Here is a 19,911-nt window from a genome sequence, read left to right on the forward strand (position 1 = left end):
AAAAGAGTAGTAATGTCGAGCCCTTCAGTATGGGGAAGGATCATGAGGGGCTATGGTGCGGATGGGGGAGGCATGATGCAGAGCCCCAAATCTGAAATGGGGCAAGGACAAGGGCAGGGAGCAAGAACGCGATAGTGGTCTGGTGAGGGGTGCTGGGGGATTTGGGGGAAAGCAGCTGTAGTCTTGGGGGAGGAGGGAGGCATGGGGGCCTCGGCTGAGATTTCTGGGTGGAGGGATGCTGAGGAAGGAGAGAAAGCATGGCAGGACTGAACCTGGGGCACCCCCCACCCCAAGGGTTGGGGTGTTTGCTCTATACACTGCTCATCCAACTGAAGCAACTTCTAATATTATCACCAGGGCACAGCTGTAATTAACAGTGCTGTGTGACCCGATTTTGGGGCACAAGCAAGGCCATTGCACCCTTGTGATAGTGGACAGGCAGCCACCTCCCTTGCATCAAATACAAAATAAAAGAGCAGGAGTGCCTGTTGCAATATGGTGGGTTTGTTCCCCACTGCCGTGAAAGCAGAGTCATTTCTGGATTCAAAGTGTTGGCTGCCAAAGTCTGCTGAAAGCATAGCAAGAGTCGGTCAAACTAGGTAAGCGCAGATCTTTAAAACAAGCTTTCTGTTTTCTCTTGTGTTGATGTTTATACTGGTTGCTATTCTCATCCTGGACTCTTTGACAAAACTTTTGCCTTCTTTGGCTGTGTTTTAGGCTGCTTTTCTTTCTTTTTTTTTTTTTTTTTTTTTTTGCTTTTGAACAGATGAGGGCTCCAGCATTGAGGACGCAGACTTCAACTGGGACGAGTTCCTGGAGGAAACAGGAGCCAGCGCTGCTCCCCACACCTCCTTCAAACACGTACGTGCTTTGTCTGAGCTTTGCTGGCGTTGTGTGCGTTCCCTCTTCTGGTTTTCAGGGGTCCCTGGAGAACTGAAGTGGGGTCTGACCATTTTGGGGAGAAATCATCCCTCTGTGCATGCAGCAAACTGCATAGGAATGGCCCCCCAGCTGGTGTTAGGTGAACTTGGTGTGTTTGCATCATCTGCAAAGTTTCCATTTTTGAGGGCTTACAGTGCTCTACTTTTGCTCTAATGCACTCATTTTTCTTTCTTCATCTAGTTATCCTTCTCCTTATTTATTCATTGCTGTCCATCCCAACCCATAGAGATTCATCTCACAAGTGTGCCTTATTTCTCCAAAGCTGTCCACTTAACTCATGCTTTACTGACTAGCAGGGTCACTCAGCACTAGAGCCCAGTGTGGCCCATAGGAAGCAATCTCTCAGCCTCCTGCCTGGAGATGCATGAAAACCAAGTACTTGGGTAGGAGGTGCTTTTCCTGGGTGAACATGGCTCATACAGACGGCCATAGTAGTTACAGCATGGTCTGTGGGTCTGGTCCGTGTTAGCACAAGTAGCATTTGAAGTCTCTGATATCTTGACTGATGAAGAAGATCAGAACATGCTTTGAAAAAAGGGCTCTGTCTCCAAGCAGAGCTCATCACAGTCAAGGATACTGTTGTCTGGGACCAGCTTCTCCATCCACCACCAGTTGTTTAACCTCTTCTGTTCAGCTCCACGTGTGTGATGTCACATGAGGACATGGGACAGAAATTAAGATGATGTATGAGTTCTTCATCACAGTCAAGGGCATGCATGTGTGGCCACATTGGTAGATTTTTCTGGGACATCTTTGTCATTCAACCACGAGACTGTGCTGTCAGAGATGTTGGGGCCTAGTGGAAAGGTGGTGTGATACCTTCATCTGAGTCAAGCCATGAGAAATCATGGTGGTTCTCTGTCCTTAGCTGCAAGTCTCCTGAGGATGGTGCTGCTCATCCTGCTCCCTGACCCATCAGAACTGTAGCCCATTCTTCTACAGTTGCTTGTTGGTTGGCTCCTCTTCTCCCAGCTTCACTTGGCTGGTCTGCATGCTCTGGAGGACGTGGATATCTTCAGCATGAAGAGAGGGGTTTTAGCTGTGATGCTCTGGGCTGCTTTACGCTAAGTCTGTTTGGTGGCAGAGATGTCCTTTGGGAACAGTGTAGTTGTACTGCAGTGAGAAAGCTTCCTGAAGAACCTGTTGCTACTTTAATAGAAGTCTCTGTTTGGATGACTGCATTCACGCCATTAAACCACTTTCGTCTCCAGGTGGTTTCTTGGCTTGTTTTGAAGGGGTAAGGAGATGCGGTGATGAAAAGCCTGTCTTCCATCTATGTCTAAAAAATAATACAATCCTCCACCCCCTATTTTGCTTCCATTTTAACAACAGTAGAGTACTGCAGGACGAAGGACCATAATTCTCTGTACTGGAGAATTACAGTGCAATGCCAATGTTTTATTGTAGAGTTTATCCTTGGTCCAGCAGCTGTCTGGAGAGAACATTTTGTTCCAGGGTTCTGCTCTGGGCCCTGACCCAAATACCAGATCCAGCGAGCGGCTGTGTGGTGCTCAGTTGCTGGCTGGGGTTAAACCATGACAGAGCACAATCAACTCATGTCCTATCCCAGAGCTGCTCTTCAAGGGCAGCATTATCTTGTCTAGCTGGGGGGGGGGGGTGTCTTGCTGCAAAGAAGAAAAGGTAACACCATGCCTTTCTCATTTTGTAAGGTTGAAATCAGCCTTCAAAGCAGTTTCCAACCAGGAATGAAATTAGAAGTGGCCAACAAGAGCAATCCGGACACGTATTGGGTGGCTACAATCATTACAACATGTGGACAGCTCTTACTGCTTCGTTACTGTGGCTATGGAGATGACCGCAGGGCGGATTTCTGGTGTGACGTGATGACAGCAGATCTTCACCCTGTTGGCTGGTGTACACAGAATAACAAGGTCCTGATGCCTCCAGATGGTGAGTTCTGTGTGTTTTGTTAGGGTCATGCTCTGGTGTTGGGCTGGTGGTTAATCTCCAGACTTCCAGTCAATCTGGAATGGGTACTCCAGATCCTCAGTTGGTGTTGGGTGATGCAGTCAGGGTCAGGTCCCCACAGGTCAATGGGTGATTCAGTTTGCCAGTCGGTCTCTAGCAAAGGCATTTTTGCCCTGGTTGGTAACAACAGAAGGCGCTTCTATAGGAAACTGTTTTAAAAAGGAAACTTACTGCTCAAGTGTAAAGCTGTGATTTTCAGTTAGGGGAGAAAATTGTCCTGTTCTTGTAGGAAGGAAGGATGAAATTCAGAGTGAGAATAAACTAAGCAAGATCAGTTCGAGCGTAACCAAAACCAGAAGTTGGCTGTGCAAAGTGTTTTGCCCTGAAAGTTTAAAACCTTCCATTGCCAGATTCTTGCAGCTTTTAATGCCAATGATAGATGCACACGATTAAAGGTAGCAAAATTTGGTCATCATAGGTTAGGACATGTCCTGATTATCAACTCTTAGGTGCACAAAAGCTGAGTGCAAGAGCTCTAGGTTACTGAATGAATATTTAGCCTGCAGCTTGTGCATGCATTTAAGAAAAGTCGCACTTAAAGATTCTACTGCTGAAGTAATTCTTTTACTTTCTGTTGCATGTGACCATCAAAAAAAGTGTATGTGCCATTTGTGTGCCACGTGTGATTTTCCTGGTGTAGGTGTTGCCTGACCTCCCACTGAAGTGAGCTGTAGACGCGGTCCTTGAATCAGAGCTGACATTCTTGCCTTGTGTATGCTGAACTCTGAGCTAAATTTATCTTTTTTGTTCTGGTCTGTGTCTTTTGAATAAACAGAGGATTGATTGCCTAAAAAACAGAATTCTTGAAGACAAATATGGCTGAGAAATCTGTTGGCTTAACACTAGTAAATCAAGCTGATGAGAGAGGTTGGGTATTTTATTTCATTGGTCTCTTAAACTACCTTTTATTACGTGGATTATAATCAATGTTACCAGAAAGGTGTACAGTGCCATAAACTAAATCTCAAAATGCCAGAGTCAAGGGGTAAGAGATCTTATCAACTGTCTCAGTAGAAAATAATGATTGTTTTATAACTGAAGGCAACTTCTTTTCATGGAAATGTTGGAATCTGCTCTTTGGGTTGTGGCTACTTCGTGTGAATTGTCTTGTTTGAATGACTACAGATGTGCAGTGCATCGTACCTCCTTTCGCCTCTGGCTGGGTGATGAACTGTATGCCAGGGTCTTAAATTTGGGCAACTGCCCTGTTTTGGTTTGTTTTTTTTTCCCACTTCCATTCTCAGTGAATAAACTCTGTTGAATGTGTCTTAGTATAGTTTTCAGAAAGAATAAATTAAATGCATAGGTTGTAATTTCAAAAGAGATTTAAGCATTTAAGAGCTTGAGTCGTATTTTGGAATGAGGCATCTAAAATGCCCAGGAGGATTTGAGCCTTCAGGACCTCTCTCCCTTCGAAAAGAGAGAGGTCCTAAATGTGCTCATAAATCGCAGAGCTCTTTTGGCTGTTTGCCCACAGGGTTCAGCCTGTGGTAAAAGGTGGCTTTCAAAGATCGTAGCTCCGGTTGGGACACCACAAGGAAGAGGCTGGATTTTCCAGGGTGCCACTCATCTGCTGTAGGGAGAATGGAGCTCTGACTGGCTTTTAAAGGTAGCTTGTGAGTACTAGACTTACTGTACGCGGATGTCTGGAGTTTGTCCTGTGATTAATTGCTTGGCTGATCAGTGAATGTATCTTAATGAGCCAAAATTCATTGGAATGCTGAGAGTTTTATCTGGTGAAGCCTGCAGATCAGACTTTGCATTTGTTATAAAGAAAGTGATGTTGTCTATGAACTCCATGGAGGTTTTTTACCTTTTTAGCATTGCACACTATTTTGTTGTCAAACCTTTGGAAGAAATGAAAGCCAGCTTCAAATTGCATGGACCCGTTTTCTAAGGACCTGATTCTGCACATCTTGATTACAGTGAGGATATCTGTTGGCAAGACCATGCAAACAGCATGGCCAGGGCCAGTTATCTGTAATTAGGGTTTCATTTTAATCAGGAGCTGTAGGCTTTGGTTAAAAAGCAGATCTGCCAAAAAGGACTTATTTAACAGGCAGAATACCAGCACTGGGACAATGCTCTGTTTCTGCTTACGAATCAGATAGGGCTAATCAGTGCTCATCTTATAAATGTGATGCCAGACAAGAAAGGTATAGAGTGATAGGACGAAGAATTTCATTAGATGGGAGAGAGATGCGAAAAAATGGGCCGGTTCAGTTTAGCAAATCAATAGAGCTTGATTTAATGTTCAGCACACACAGAGCTTTTATGGGGCAGCTGCCAAATAATTATTGTTTATGATCCCAATAGAAGGAAGTAATTTAATTTACAGACTGTTACGTGATTATTTATTGGGTGACGTTAGTATTGCATCATGAGACCTGCAAGTATAATGTCAAGTCATGTTATGTCCTCCTATGACATTATGGTTCAATGCACTAGAATAGGACTGAGGGCCAAATACTTGAGTTTGCAATAAAATGTATTGGCTTATGAAAGGACAGTGTGAGCGCATGTGTGCCTGCGAGCTTCACCCTCCACCCCCTCCTTCCCTGCAGGAAATCAAAGGAGTAAAATTGTAGTTACTTCAAGCTTTGCCATTAATTATATTTTTCTCATTACAAATCGGTGTGTAATTTGAATTGCAAACTCAACTATCCTGGCAGAATAGATCTGTTTACCATTCAAAGCAAAATGAAAATTATTTAAATTAGTTAATATAGAACTCATTTGAATGAATTGGATGTTTATTCATGAACTAGCTGAGGCAAGTGTGAAGCTGTCCTTATGGTCTGTAGCTTTCGCACTGATCAGCTCTAAAGTCACGTCCTGGGACAGAGATTTCTTTTTTTATTGCATATTAACTGTGGTGTAGAGCAGTGGGTAGCTACTGCCTGATGTAGCTGAGTGTGAAATTTTCATCCTTTCTGACAAGGCCCCTCAGCAATTGTAATTCAGATGCGGAAGGACAACCTGCGTCAAAGTTCATTGACAGTGGCAGAGCTGTGGTGGTATAGTAGGATTTGTTTTCTGCACTATAGGGGTGGGATGTTACATAGACTTTCCATCAGTTAGTTAAAATTTCCCCTGTATATTAGCCTGCATGGAAGCAGGGGCAGCCTTTATCCCCTCCTATGTCTTATCCGAGCACTGTCTTCATCCTCAGCACAGAGCTGATGTGGTTATTTTTCAACATCCTCCATCCTTTGGGATGTTTTACCCATTGACCATTAAAAATTAAAGTCTAACTAAACTTTCCCTTACTAGTAACTCCTTTAACTGTGAAAGGAAAAGAGGTCTCTTGCCTCCTTTAGCCTGTTATTTCCATGTGCTGTTTTCCTTTGTTGATGACAGTTGGGTTCATGAACACATTTACCGTCGGGTAGAAGAGCAGCGTGGAGAACCTGACAAGCGTAGTAGCTAAATTATGCATTGTGAACCACGCAGAGAGCAGGAACGTCTTTTGATTGACACTCGGGTGTTTTTGTACAGATTGCAGATTTACAGCTGAGCCAACAGAGCTGAATCTCTCCTGGCACTATCTTAATGCATTCTGGGATGCGCTAAAGACACTGGACGACAAGATTATTGTGTACACTTGTAATTGCCGCGGTGGTTCTGCTTTAATGTTATTGACAGATGGAAATTCAAATAGGGCGTTTCTGTGTGCAGATCCGTGCGGTGAGCTTGAGTCTGCTTGCCGTGTAAACCAGAAAACGGAGGAGACTGGAGATGTAAAGAAGTATAGCGGGGGGAGAACCAGGTCTATAGTTTGATTTTCCAGTGAACTGGTACAGATGGAAAAACCTCTGAACACCATCCATACCTGGATTTGGTGACCAAGATGATAATTATACTGCAATTATATGTAGGAAAGCAGCCTTTACTTCTCTGTTACACCAATAGAAGGAGGATTAAAGCTGAAAAGCCTGATCTTGGGGTGAAGTGAGTCCCTCTTGAATGGTGCTGAGCTTCATCAAGTGAAATATGCCTTAAGAGTGGTGGACATAAAGCATTTTGCCTGTCCAGACTTTCTGTGAAGGTGAACATCATTTGGTCACTATTTGAAATAGGTTTTTGTGTTTCACTCGGGTCAGGTTAACTTTTATCCTAGATCCAGGCCAAAGGAGGAGAATTTCACTCAGATTCTAAGTGCTGGATCTGATTCTGGGCAGGGTATGGGTGAAAAAAGAGAGAAGAATTGTGCCACAGCAAACTGGGTTGCCTTCAAATGACAACTTTTTTTTTTTTTTTTTCCCATCCTTATTTTACTATTATCTGACTCTATCACAGAGCCAAATCCTGCTCTTTGAGATCACTGATGTAAGGGAGGGGAGAAGTGGATCTGGTTGGCCATGTCAAAACTTATGGCATGAGGAGTCACTGGATTCTTCATAGTCAAAAGTCAGTCGGCTGTGTTGCACAGCTGATTTGTGTGCAAGGTGTCAGATAGATGAATAGATAGAAGAAATAAGTTAACTTTGAGCCAATTTTTCCATTTTGTTAGTGCTCAGGTGAAATCGTCGAGGGATGTAGTGGTTAGAACAGACACTGGGGCTGGACTGCAGCAGAAAGTAGTGGGATTGAGAGAAAATGGGGTGCAGGGAATGGGAACTGGAGCTGGTGAGACAGGAGCAAAGAGAAGAGCAAGCCTTGAGCTGTCAGTTTCTGCTCGCGGTGTGGATTTGGTGTCATTCAAGACTCCCTAGGTGCACAGGAGGCTTTTTTGAGGGGCACAGCTGGTGGTGGTGGTGAAGATGTGGCCCGTACACTTGCCTTTCAGCATCATTCTTGGAGGTCACTTGTGTCCGCAAAGCTTGTCCACAGGTTCTTCAGAGAGTGACACAGAGATAATGTTTCTGAAAATAGATGAAGGCCTCCAGAGCTGCTCTCTCAGAAAATGCGATCACGGATGTTTTTTATTTAAGCGAAGCCAACTTTCCCCTGGAAATCTCATCCCAGAGGAAATAAACTATGCCTGCAGGTCCATGATAATAGTGCAGGTAGAGGGATCAGATGGGCAGGGTGGACTTGTCCTTTTATCTCTGCGAGGAGTTGGCTCGCCTCCACTGACTTATCTGAGATGAGTTTGCTTTTCTACTGGTATAACTGAGAGCAGATCTGGCCCCAGTTTAGCGCTTTCACTGAAGGCTCACCTGAAATATTACTTCCTAACAGCTTGAGGCTGGAGAAAATCAGTAGACATTCACTGAGCTTATGCTGTTTTACATCAGCTAAGAACTGGGCCCTCGAGCCAAGTAAAATGAAACTCGGAAATCTTCTTTGGCAGGTTGTACTGTCAAAGACTCTGCATATTTCTGAAGCAGTATATAGATTTTTTATTTTATATCTTCTTTGCCCGATCTTTATCCTCTTATTCCATCAAAACCAAGTTTAGACTAACCTAATGTAAATAGATTGCAGGACTTCTTTATTTTAAATACTGCAAATGATTCCTAGTACAGTGTTTTATGTGTGCTTTTCAAGTCGACTTTAGCAGACTATTAATTATGCAGGGGTGACGTTAGCATAAATAACTAGTCAGCAAATAAATGTCAATTAAATATTCTATTAGCATAGTAGGCAGCTTTATGCATTGGCATAGAACATTTAGCAGATTATAATTAACGAGCATATAAAAAACAGCATTTTTTTTCTTTGCTGTCCTAATGATGGCAGAGAGGAGGAGAGGAGGTAAAAATAATGCCAGCTTTGGCTGAAGAGCCGGGGGTGTTTGGGCTGAAATTTACCCTCGTAGAAGCCATGCCAGTTGACTCTCTTGCCTCTTGGGAGCTTGCAGCAGCTGGAAATTGCTGGAGCATATCATGGCTTGACATCTCCCCGCCAGCCCCATGTAGCCCCTTGCAGACTCGCTCCTGAGAAGAACATGTTTTCATTACAGCACCCACAGTAGTTTTTCCTTCCCTTCCTTGGCATGACTCAGATCGCTCAGTCTGGGATGTGAAAATTGAAGAGTTATCCCATTGCTTGTGCGGCATCAGGATAATGTTGTCTTGATAGGGAAAATGGTCTTTTCACTATTGTGTGAAACTGCAAATCTTTCGCACGTGCCTTTGGCTTTAGTTACTTTCAAAAGACTTAATATTGCCAAGTATTACCCTTTTGGGGTAAACTGAGTGTAACAGGCCCCCCCGTGTCTTTTGGGAATGTAAGTAATTGTTGAGCTACTGTGCAAATGTGGCACAGCCTGGCCAGTGGGACAGGCTTTGCAAAAAGTTTGAGTTGTCGACTGTCAAATGCAAAGTTTCTGAGCATCTCCAGGCCTGCTGGGCTTGAGGTCAACCTTTTCTGTTTTGATTTTACTTTTAATATAATTTTTCAGGTCTAGAGGCGTAATTGCAGAGACCCTTGCAGGGATGAGATGCTGGCAGATTTGCAAGTTGGATGCAGGAGTAAATGATTTATCTACTGTTTCTGTTGTGAAACTCACTCTGTGAGTGGGAAATGCGAGGTGTGCGCTGCTCTGGCTTTACTTGGAACTGCTGTGAGTGATGGAGGCTATCAAGGGGAAAAATCGATGTTTGGTTAAACATAGGTCCTTTTGTTTCAAGATTTTCGGGAATGCAGTGGAGTTGGTCCTTAGGGAACATACCTACCATGAGGTTCCCAGCCTTAGCTCTGCAATGACCCCATGGTTTAGGTACATACATGGTCATGGGGTAGTGTTGGGCTCTCTGCTAAGGGGAAGATTTCCCCTGGGGTGAAGCCTCATCAGCTGGGGTCACTCTTAGTGCTTTTCTATTGAGTTTTTGGTGGAACTGACTTAGAAAAGGTGTTTCTCCCCTTCACAAAAACCGTAAATGCGAAGCCTCTGCTTTGTTCTCATCAGTATTTTCCTTTGGAAAAAAGTAATTTATTTTCCCTCAAAAATGTCAGGACAGTTTTTTCTGGGATTAAATACCCAAAATGTTGTCTTGAGTTGCAGCAGTGCCTCAGGGGATTCATACGTGGGTGCTGGTCCCTCCTTGCCCTTTTGCCTACGTTAGACTTTCTCTCGAGGGTCTGGTCTCTTCTTATGGAGTCATCCTGAGATGTCTTCTCCTTGATGCCCCACGAGGTTCTCTTGTGCCTGGGGAACCCAGCCCTTGCTGAGGATCAGGCATTCGAAAAAACAAAGCCATGCAAGCTGGTTTAGGTTTCCAGTAAAAAAAAAAAAGCCCAAAGCTTGGACATGAAGTAGGCTCTGTTTATTAAAAGCAAGAAAAGAACACACTTTAATCAAAACCTAATTTTCCAGTAAGAAGCCGTTTCAGCAGAAACATACCCAGCAAGCCTAGTTTCCAGGGACAACGACATCTGCTTATGCTGTATTTATATTTATTTATTCTCACAAACAAATGGAGTAAGGGAAATGGGATCAGTTCTGACCAGACAGCCTGCGGTCCAACGATGCAGGGATGCACGCAGTGACTGCAGCCACCAAAACTGCACGGGACTCTGCAGTGCACCTAAAGTGCCTGCTCAGCCTCTGTTTTGGGAAGCTTTTTTTTTATTGCTCACGATTATTTGGGAAAATTAGCTTTCGCCTGCACCCAGATTAGGTATCAGTGCAACTTCTTAGGTAGGTGACAGTTTCACTGATGCAATTGTCCCCACACAGTCCTAATGCAAATCCTGGATTTTTGCACACTTACGGGTGGAAAGTACTTTGATTTATAAGTATAACCTGTCCTCATTCCTGTACTGGACTGAGCTATATAGTCAGTAAAACTATAGTAAAACAATACTGCATAGTTTTACAGCTAACACTGAAGATAATACAGGACTGTTTACACTAGTGTGTTATTAACCCAACTTGGAGCATGGGTTTAATCCGTAGGTTGGCTGACAGCCAAGGAAGGGTTCAAAAAGGAGTTTCACTGATGGAGTGAGGTTTGATAACAAATGACTCAGACATGAATGCACTTTCTGACTGCTTTTCCCTTGCTTGGGTGGACTGTTTGTCCTGACTTTTATTTCCATGTATTGCTACCTGTGCATGGTGCCTTCCTCCATAAATGAATGATGTTGCCATTCCCATGGCAGGAACACGGTAAAGCAGCAGTATGGTTTGCAGCACTGTAATGGTCCCTTTTGGGTGGTACAGGGAAGGCTGAACTATTTTAACTACAACTATCCTGTTACGATTAAAGAAGCAGCACTTTGTGTACAAGCAACAGTGGAGCTGAGGATCAGGCTTATTGCAATGAAAACTGAAAGCCTAATCCTTGTATAAACAGTCTGGAGGGGAATGGAGGTGAAGGAAAGAAAAGCAGTGATTTTCGTGGACTTTGACAAGTTATAAATATATCCTGAGTGAAACCAATAGTGTGGAGCTTTATGAAAGATTTAATGAATAAATATTTCATGCCCACATGGTGCTTCTTCAGTAACGCATGCTGTCGGTAAAAAGCAATAAACAAAGAACCTCCTTCAGGGTTTGTTTGGGCTTTTAAATTAAACTAATTTAATCAACTTTTTCAGTCAAGCTTGATATTAGTTCATTTCTGTACACAGCACTGTACTCAGATCTGTTTGTTTTCTCGTGATACCTGTTCTCCTGTTTGGAAGATGCTTGAATATCAAAGAATGATTCATTACATCCTGCCCCTATGGTGTGCATCTGGGTTTTCAAGGCAGAGAGCACAGTCTGACTTTCTCCTTATCCTACAGCTTGAGGAGCCAGCCATCCTCTGCCATCACAGCTGTAGATGTTATGGGACCCCAGCTGAGAATTTCATTATCCATCAGGGAGATCACTTGAGCATGTTGGTCGTTTCTGAATGTAAGCAAGAAGCAGGCATCTTTTGAGTTTTGGATGCCTTCAGCATCCAGCGTGCTGCTGCTCGAAGGACCAGAACTAGCCAAAAGTGCTCTGGAATCTGGCCTCATGTGGGCAGCGAGACTTGCACGCTTTTGCAATGGATTGCTGCACAGATTTATGCAGGTTGAGATTGAAATGCTCCTCCAGCTCAGGCTATTGGCAAAGCTGGGGCTTTGGTGCACTAGTATCATTGCTTTATGGTTCACTTTCACAACAAATGGCCAGGAGGAGATCAGGATATATATTAGCTCTGTGCTCCATGTCTTTGCAATACTTTAAAAAAAAAAATCCTCAGACCTGATTTTTCCTTGGGAACAGCGGGACTGTAGCCAATTGATTCTTTCACAGCTGGACCACGCATGTGAAGAGCAAATAAGACACAGTAGGAAGGTGAAAGCAAGGGTGATCGGAGGGGTAGAGCTAACTTTGGGAAGGCATCTGCGGGCAGGGCTGCTCAATGAGCTGAAGATTTGGTCAAACTTGGACACTGATGCACCTTGCAGGGGGTGGTGGCGTTGGACACAGGTGCGTGGAATGGGACACTTCTCAGCTGCTTTTGCCATGAAAGGGAGTAAAAGTGCTTCCTTTGCAACCACTTGTTTTTGTACTTGGGAACTGAAATTTATCCCTCTTGGCAGGATGGAGTACATCCCCATGAGGTTTGTGCCACACTAAGGGCAGTGACAAAAAACCAGGGGATGTATTAGAAACTGAGAAAGTTTTGCTTGTCCAAACCCATGTAGAGCTATATTTAATTTTTTTTTTTTTTTTAGTGTTATTAAGCAATGTGTGAGATTGTGTTTGTATAGATCAAAGCCCAAACCCTTTTCACAGCAAAAGGGTTCAACAAAGGGTTCAACTTTGGCAAAGATTGATGGAACAAAACTCCTTGCAATAGTGCTGAGCTGCGATAGTTGAGTGATCCAGCCCGAAGTGTTGTCAGAACCAATTTCTGCTGCAGCTCCCAACCTCCTGCAAGGAAAGTGTGTTTCGATGGGACTCAAGCTCTGTTCAGGGTGCTCGAAGGGCTTAAGATGAGCAGTTGAGACCCCACAGCTTCACCTTCTGCTGCTCGTGATTCTGGTCACAGTCCACAGGATAACACTGCAGCCGCTGCTGTGACTAAACCATTGGTTTTGGAGCTGACATTTAGTACAAGTCGTGCTGGAGGAACAAAGATATGGGAGGAAAGGAGTAATTGCAGTGTGAGGCAGAGACTGTGAATGAGAAGCTGTATTTCCAAGGAAATATTGCAGGAAAAGGCTGTGGGCAGACATCAGGCTTTTCTGTGAGTAGAGATTTCCTTGTTCTTTAGCAGCAGGTGAAATGGGGTGGATTTTTGGAAGGTACCTTTGAGACCATTTCAGGTAAAATCTGCCTTCGATGATCGTTGCAAAAAACCCCTTCCATCCGTTGCACAAACAAGTGAAATCCTTCTGTCAAGGCATTTAAGTGCCAAGGAATGAAAGGATGTAAATTATTTTACAGTTAAAGACCCGTATGAGGCTACTAATAAAAATTTGGTTGAGAAGACAGTAAGTTTTAGAAGTACTGGCTCTGGGGCTCTGTTTTGAGCCACCATTTGACATCATCCAACTGTTTGGTGCAAACCATGAGAACAAAATGTGTGGCAGTTGAGATCTGTGACTTGGTGAGTTGTCATTGAGGAGCAATCATAGAATCACAGAATCGTTAAGGTTGGAAAAGACCCTTAACATCATTGAGTCCAACCATTAACCTAGCACTGCCAAGTCCACCACTTAACCATGTCCCTAAGCACCACATCTGCACGTCTTTTAAATACCTGCAGGGATGGAGACTCAACCACTGCCCTGGGCAGCCTGTGCGAGTGCCTGATTACCCTTTCGGTGAAGAAGTTTTTCCTAATATCTAACCTAAACTTCCCCTGGTGCAACTTGAGGCCATTTCCTCTTGTCCTATCCCTTGTTACTTGGGAGAAGAGACCGACCCCCACCTCGCTACAACCTCCTTTCAGGTAGTTGTAGAGAGCAATAAGGTCTTCCCTCAACCTCCTCTTCTCCAAGCTAAACAACTCCAGCTCCCTCAGCTGCTCCTCATAGGACTTGTTCTCTAGACCCTTCACCAGCTTCATTGCCCTTCTTTGGACACGCTCCAGCACCTCGATGTCCTTCTTGGAGTGAGGGGCCCAACACTGAACACAGCACTCGAGGTGCGGCCTCACCAATGCCGAGTAGAGGGGCACCATCACCTCCCTGGTCCTGCTGGCCACACTATTCCTGATACAAGCCAGGATGCCATTGGCCTTCTTGGCCACCTGAGCACACTGCTGGCTCATGTTCAGGTGGCTGTCAACCAATGCCCCCAGGTCCTTTTCTGCCAGGCAGCTCTCCAGCCACTCCTCCCCCAGCCTGTAGCGTTGCATGGGGTTGTTGTGACCGAAGTGCAGGACCCGGCACTGAGCCTTGTTGAACCTCCTACAGTTGGCATCAGCCCATCGATCCAGCCTGTCCAGGTCCCTCTGCAGGGCCTTCCTACCCTCCAGCAGATCGACACTTCCACCCAACTTGGTGTCATCTGCAAACTTACTGAGGGTGCACTCAATCCCCTCATCCAGATCATCAGTGAAGATGCTGAACAGGACCGGCCCCAACACTGAGCCCTGGGGAACACCACTCGTGACCGGCCGCCAACTGGATTTGACTCCATTCACCACTACTCTCTGGGCTCGGCCGTCCAGCCAGTTTTTAACCGACCGCAGAGTGCACCCATCCAAGCCATGAGCAGGCAGCTTCTCCAGGAGAATGCTGTGGGAGACAGTGTCAAAGGCCTTACTGAAGTCCAGGTAGACAACATCCACAGCCTTCCCCTCATCCACTAAGTGGGTCACCTTGTCATAGAAGGAGACCAGGTTAGTGAAGCAGGACCTGCCCTTCATGAACCCATGCTGGCTGAGCCTGATCCCCTGGTTGTCCCGCACATGCCGCATGATAGCACTCAAGATGATCTGCTCCATGACCTTCCCCAGCACCGAGGTCAGGCTGACAGGCCTGTAGTTCCCTGGATATGTCCTTATGCAAGCAAAGACCCACGAGCTATGCGCCTCAGTCATAACTCTGGAGATGTCCACACCTTGAATATCTAGCAGTGCCTGTTTTGAGTTGTTCTTCCATACTTGCACATCTCCTGGGGCATGTGCTCTGAAGCTGTGGAGTTAGAAAGCCCAGAAACCATAGGAGAATGGGAAGTTTGACCCTGAAAGCATAACACTGGATGCAAACCACTCTTTTTTTTGACATGGTCAACTTAACTGATGTCCAGCTGAGTGCATTTTTTATAAAATATTCTTTAAAAATAATAATCAAGAGATTAGAAGTAGCCGTTATTAGTAATTGTATATAATTTCCCTTCCCCAGTCTACTGTAATTTCCCCCAGAGGAGTTTTGGAATGGAAATGCTATCTCAACTGTAAGGCTAGACCTAGGTATTTAATGTGGTGATATAATAAATACAACGTTGCCAGACTGAAATAATCGCCATTGGAGGCATCTGTGGAGACTTAAAAAACCTCCTACCATTCATATTCTAAGTTAGGCATGGTTTTGGGTCTCTGTATCAGAGAAGGAGGTGACTTTCTGTGCATTGCTGTAGGAGCTGGGAAGGGTAAATAGGACAAGGGACTTGATCCAGAGCATGCCAAAGTCGACGTACATGGTTTTTCACTGGACCTTTTTTGATCAAGTTGAAGATTAAATTATGTCTATTAGAGCTGAGCAGACATGAGAGGGTTTTATGTGCTCTTTCAGGCCAAGGACAAGCCAATGTTGTCTAGCGTCATGTCTTCAGCAGAGCGTTCCTTCAGATGCACCTAGGGGCACCTCAGATTTTGTTCATGAGGAGCATGCATATAGTGAGCTCAGGAAGCTGCTAGTGGCAGATGCAAGCACCAGCATGATCCCGAGCCAGCTGTGACTTGCACTTGATTTTTCCCTCATTACGCATGATAATGTAGGCTCCCAGTCACCATGGAAGGGGCTTGCTTCCTGAAGCAGACCATATGCTCCTGGAGCCCGTGGAGGTAGCTGTTACGCAGTGCAGAGATTTAAGTGATGCTCCTATAAAGCATTTTCCTGATGACAATTAAAAATCAATTCCTCTAACCCAGATTCCAAATTCTGGGTCAATTCTGGCCCTTTTGCATGACATTGGAAAGCTTTTGCTCTGAATTCCCAAATGGTTTGTTTCTATGTCTGTGTGTTTGTACTCTCATTCCTATTTGATTTTGGTCACAAAAGAAAAAAAAAAAAACAACCAAACAAGCAAATAAGCTTAAGGACGTGCTGAAGCCCTTCCTGATTGATGGTTTATTTTGTGTTGTGAGGCAGAGCATCTACCTCCTGCGTTTGTAGCAAAAAAAGCTTTTTCCCTACACTGTCACTGTTGGGAATGGATGAAGAAACAAGGGAACAGTCACCATTTTCAGGTCGTGGTGTAAAAATGCAGCTACTTCCTAAAGTGCTGGAGTTGATCTAGAAGATGCATCCAGGGAAAACTTTGTCAAACTCGGGAAACGATCCTGCGATGTATTGTACAAGTTTTACTGAAGAGGCTCTGCTATGATGAGTATAGAGCCTAAAGAGGCAAGAATGAAATCTGGTAAGCACCCCTGGGAAGGCCACTGAGGAGTCCCTGGCCATGTGAGGCATCTACACCATGGGCATTTGACTATTGAAGCTGCCTCTTCCATAGGGTCTTGCTTTGCTTTGAGCCATTCTGCTGTTGTCCTTGAACTTGTCAGCCTGGACATCAGGAGGTGGCTCCATTTGGAAGCCCTCTTTCCTGTAGAACATCTGCAAAATTTATTTAGAAACAAAGCAGCCAAAAAATCTTGGAGGAAACACTGTGTACTGAAGATCAGGTTAAGAGCTCACAAACCGCCTGAATGAACCATGGCTCTGCACTAAGATTTCAGAGCCTTCAATTTAGCAGGGAAGGCATTTGGGTTCATCAGAGCTTTGTCATCTCCAGTCAACGTGTCCCAGAGTGATGGAGAAGCTAAAGTTTTAGAATTCAAAGGAGTTTTGGAGCACTGTGGAAAAGCTGCTGGCATTTCAAATCCTGCAACACACGTTATTCTCATTTCAGATGATGCCTTGCATAATGTTCCACCTTGATCTCCGATTCAGATCTAAACTCTTCAAAGTTTGGGGTATGTTTTTGATCCTGGGATTTATAGTTCAAGCCCTTTTCTAGTTTCAAGTGAGGAAAACACATGTTTAGCAAGCGCAAAATGAGCCTTGATGGAATATTTCTTTGATGGTGTTGTGATGATGATTATGAATTTACATCTTGTGCATAAGATGTTAAGCACCTCATGGGGCCTGGCTGTGCTTAGACTATACCACTAATGTCGGGAAGGATGCTTGATGAATGCTCATAAGGCTCCCCTAGGTTCTGATTTGTGGTGCTTACATCACGTAGCTGAGAGGCTCCAAAATGATTAAATGGGATTCGATCATTAGAAGCTGGCAATAGAATACTGATTAATTAAAGAATGCGCTGCAAAGTGCAAAATGACTTTTTTTTTTTTTTTTTTTAAATATATGTTTCTGTTTCATGGGGCATCAGAAGGTGAAGTTATGGTGAATGAGGCTTGTTGGCTATTTCTGTGATTGGGAGTGTGCTGGCTCGCTCTTGGGTCATGGGGATGGTTAGATTTCCAGTATTGTCCCATGCTCTGGGCATGAGCAGTGAGATTTGGGGAGAACCATGGGCAAATCCTTAAATTAGACCTAGTGCGTCCTGCTTTGCTGCTTGTACCTTGCAGCACTGTTCCTCAGCAGCTTGAGCGCCGTGGCACCAGTCTCCTGCCTGAGTCCTGCCAGGGTTTTCCCACAAGAAATCCCTCGGCCTCTCGTCTCTGAGATGCATCTTTGCCCTTGGGTTGGGGGTCCAGGCTGAAACTAGTAATAGCTTGCTTTTTCTTTCAAATCACTGCTTGTGTCTTCAAAGGAAGACACGGTTTGAGACTGCCAGTCTGGCCATCCAGCCAGGGACATGTTTCATCTGCCTGTAGCCATAACACCTAATAATCAGATAGTGTGAGACTAGACACTTACATTTTAGATAGGTTGTGTAGGGTGAGGTGAACCTAGACTTGTAGTGTCTGTCTAAAGGCAAAAAAAGTAAAAAATGTGCTTTTGGCTTTTCGCTGGGTCTTATGCATATCTGGTGATTTTGGTAATAGAAAAAAACCTTGAACCGTTAACCAAACCTTGCATCCTTTTTTTTATTTTTAATTGATGTTTCCCACCAGAGCTAAGAAAGACTTGTCTTAATTATTGTTCTGTAGTGTATTAAACGATAAAATAATTTTCATCTTTCTGTAGAACATGGAAAAAAAAAAAAAAACAAACCCAGAATGGATTTCTTGGACATCATGTTCCTCTATATGTCTTCTATGTTTTGGTGCTTTTGTTCATAGTGGATATTTGCTGTAGACTGTTGGTATTGCCAGGGAAAAAAGGTAATTGTGCAGTGAACTGGTTTATGCTTTATGTAAGAACATTGTGCTGCTGCAAATCTGTTGCATTTGACAGAGCTGTCTCCAAAGAATAGCCTTCAGAAAGTGACTGTAGGATTTCGAAGTGAGAAAAGGCACTTAGTATGTGAGATAATTGGATGGAGTTTGGAGGCGTGAGGTCAGAGCCTCGGGCACAGTATTTATACTGCAATGACATCCCCTTACAGAATGGCCCATAACTTTTAGATGTTGTTACGCCACAGAATCCATTTGGGGCTGGCCTATGAGGTCCCAAAGAGATGGGGCATAAAAGTGCCTCTCGTGTCCATTTGCAAAGGCGAGCCAAGGGGAGGGCGTTTGGTATTTGGATCAGGATCAGGTAACCTCCAGACCTCCTTTCCTCCACTAGCTCCACTTTCTAGCATCAGAGAGATCTGGTGCAATGCAGTATTATGTGAAAGACCCCCATATTAATTTATAACAACTATTGGCATGGTTCAAGTGTGTGCCCAGCGGTCGTCAGAGATACTAATTCAAGGTATGAACCAAGCTGATGGCTATATTGCAGTAGTTCTGGCTATGGTTATGAATGCTTACTTGGATGGGGATTTATCCAGGAATAACTTCATTTTGCTTTGTAGACATACCTTTTTCCTCTTTCTACACTTCTCTTCTGGAACTAGTACACAGGGAGCATGCGAAGTGCTATATGTAGGCCTTACCAGGGTGATGATGGGCAAGCAGCACGCATACATCCTCCATGATGTCTTTCGAAACTTTTAAATCAGGATTTTACAAAGTGTATGTGCATCTGTCTACCTGCAACAGCAAATCTCTGTGCCTGCAAAGACGACTAAATACCTTCTTGGTTTTCACCCAGAGGGGCTACAGCTTGGCAGCAAATAGCTGTGCGACTACCTGCTAAGTGCAGTTACGCAGGGAATCTGGTGTGTGTACCTGCGTCTCATATAGGCGCGTGCAAAACCCCTCTCCTGCAGTCACACTCTGAGGTCTGTGACCTGGGCTGCTTCTGAGCACTTTCGTTAAGGTGCTGATTTTGCCTGGAAAACAGAGCTCTTAGAATTTTATTATTTCTTTTTATCTCCATGGGATAAAAATGGATTTAGAAATTACAATCAAAATACCAGGTTCTCCCCCTCCCTGAATGCTCCTGAACTGCTGATTTGACAAAGTATTCATTAAGACTCCCGGGTCTGAAGATTGGGAGTTTTTGCTCTCGTTGCCCATGGTACATTTCTGCTGCGCATTGAGCATGGTGCTTAATGCAAGTGGAGGAAAAAATAATCAAGGAACATACGTGGAGGCTTGGGGTTAAGTGGCGAGAGCCGTGGAGTTTGGATGCTCATTTTCACAGTGAGCCGTCACCCTAATGGACATTGATACTAATGATGGAGGAACCCCTATGGTTATATGGTTTGTTCAGAGGTTTCAAATGCTGGGCATTACCTGGCTTTCAGAAATACCTTCCAGGAACTCTGTCTGTGTGCGTACACGTCTGAGACCATTTAAGTCAGCCATTCCTGCTTAATTTCTAACGCTGTTGTTGATAACAATGAAATTTCGTTACCTTGTACCTAGAATTGGATTGGGCAGGGAGCAATGTTATTGCTATGCATAAAGAGTGTAC

At 44.3% G+C, this 19,911-nt stretch overlaps 1 protein-coding gene across 1 annotated transcript in view; it reads left to right on the plus strand.

Annotated features, from left to right (window-relative positions):
- Window positions 1-19,911, plus strand: part of SFMBT2 (Scm like with four mbt domains 2) — a gene marked incomplete at its 3' end in the record, with an annotated part of 113,390 nt that overhangs the window by 20,119 nt on the left and 73,360 nt on the right. Inside the window, exons 3-4 of the mRNA XM_082309130.1 lie at window positions 767-861; window positions 2,613-2,853. Coding sequence (XP_082165256.1) covers window positions 767-861; window positions 2,613-2,853 — 336 coding nt within the window. The remainder of the gene's footprint in view (window positions 1-766; window positions 862-2,612; window positions 2,854-19,911) is intronic.

The sequence above is a fragment of the Platalea leucorodia genome, assembly GCF_965183815.1.
Source record: "Platalea leucorodia genome assembly, chromosome: 4".
Lineage (NCBI taxonomy): Eukaryota > Metazoa > Chordata > Aves > Pelecaniformes > Threskiornithidae > Platalea > Platalea leucorodia.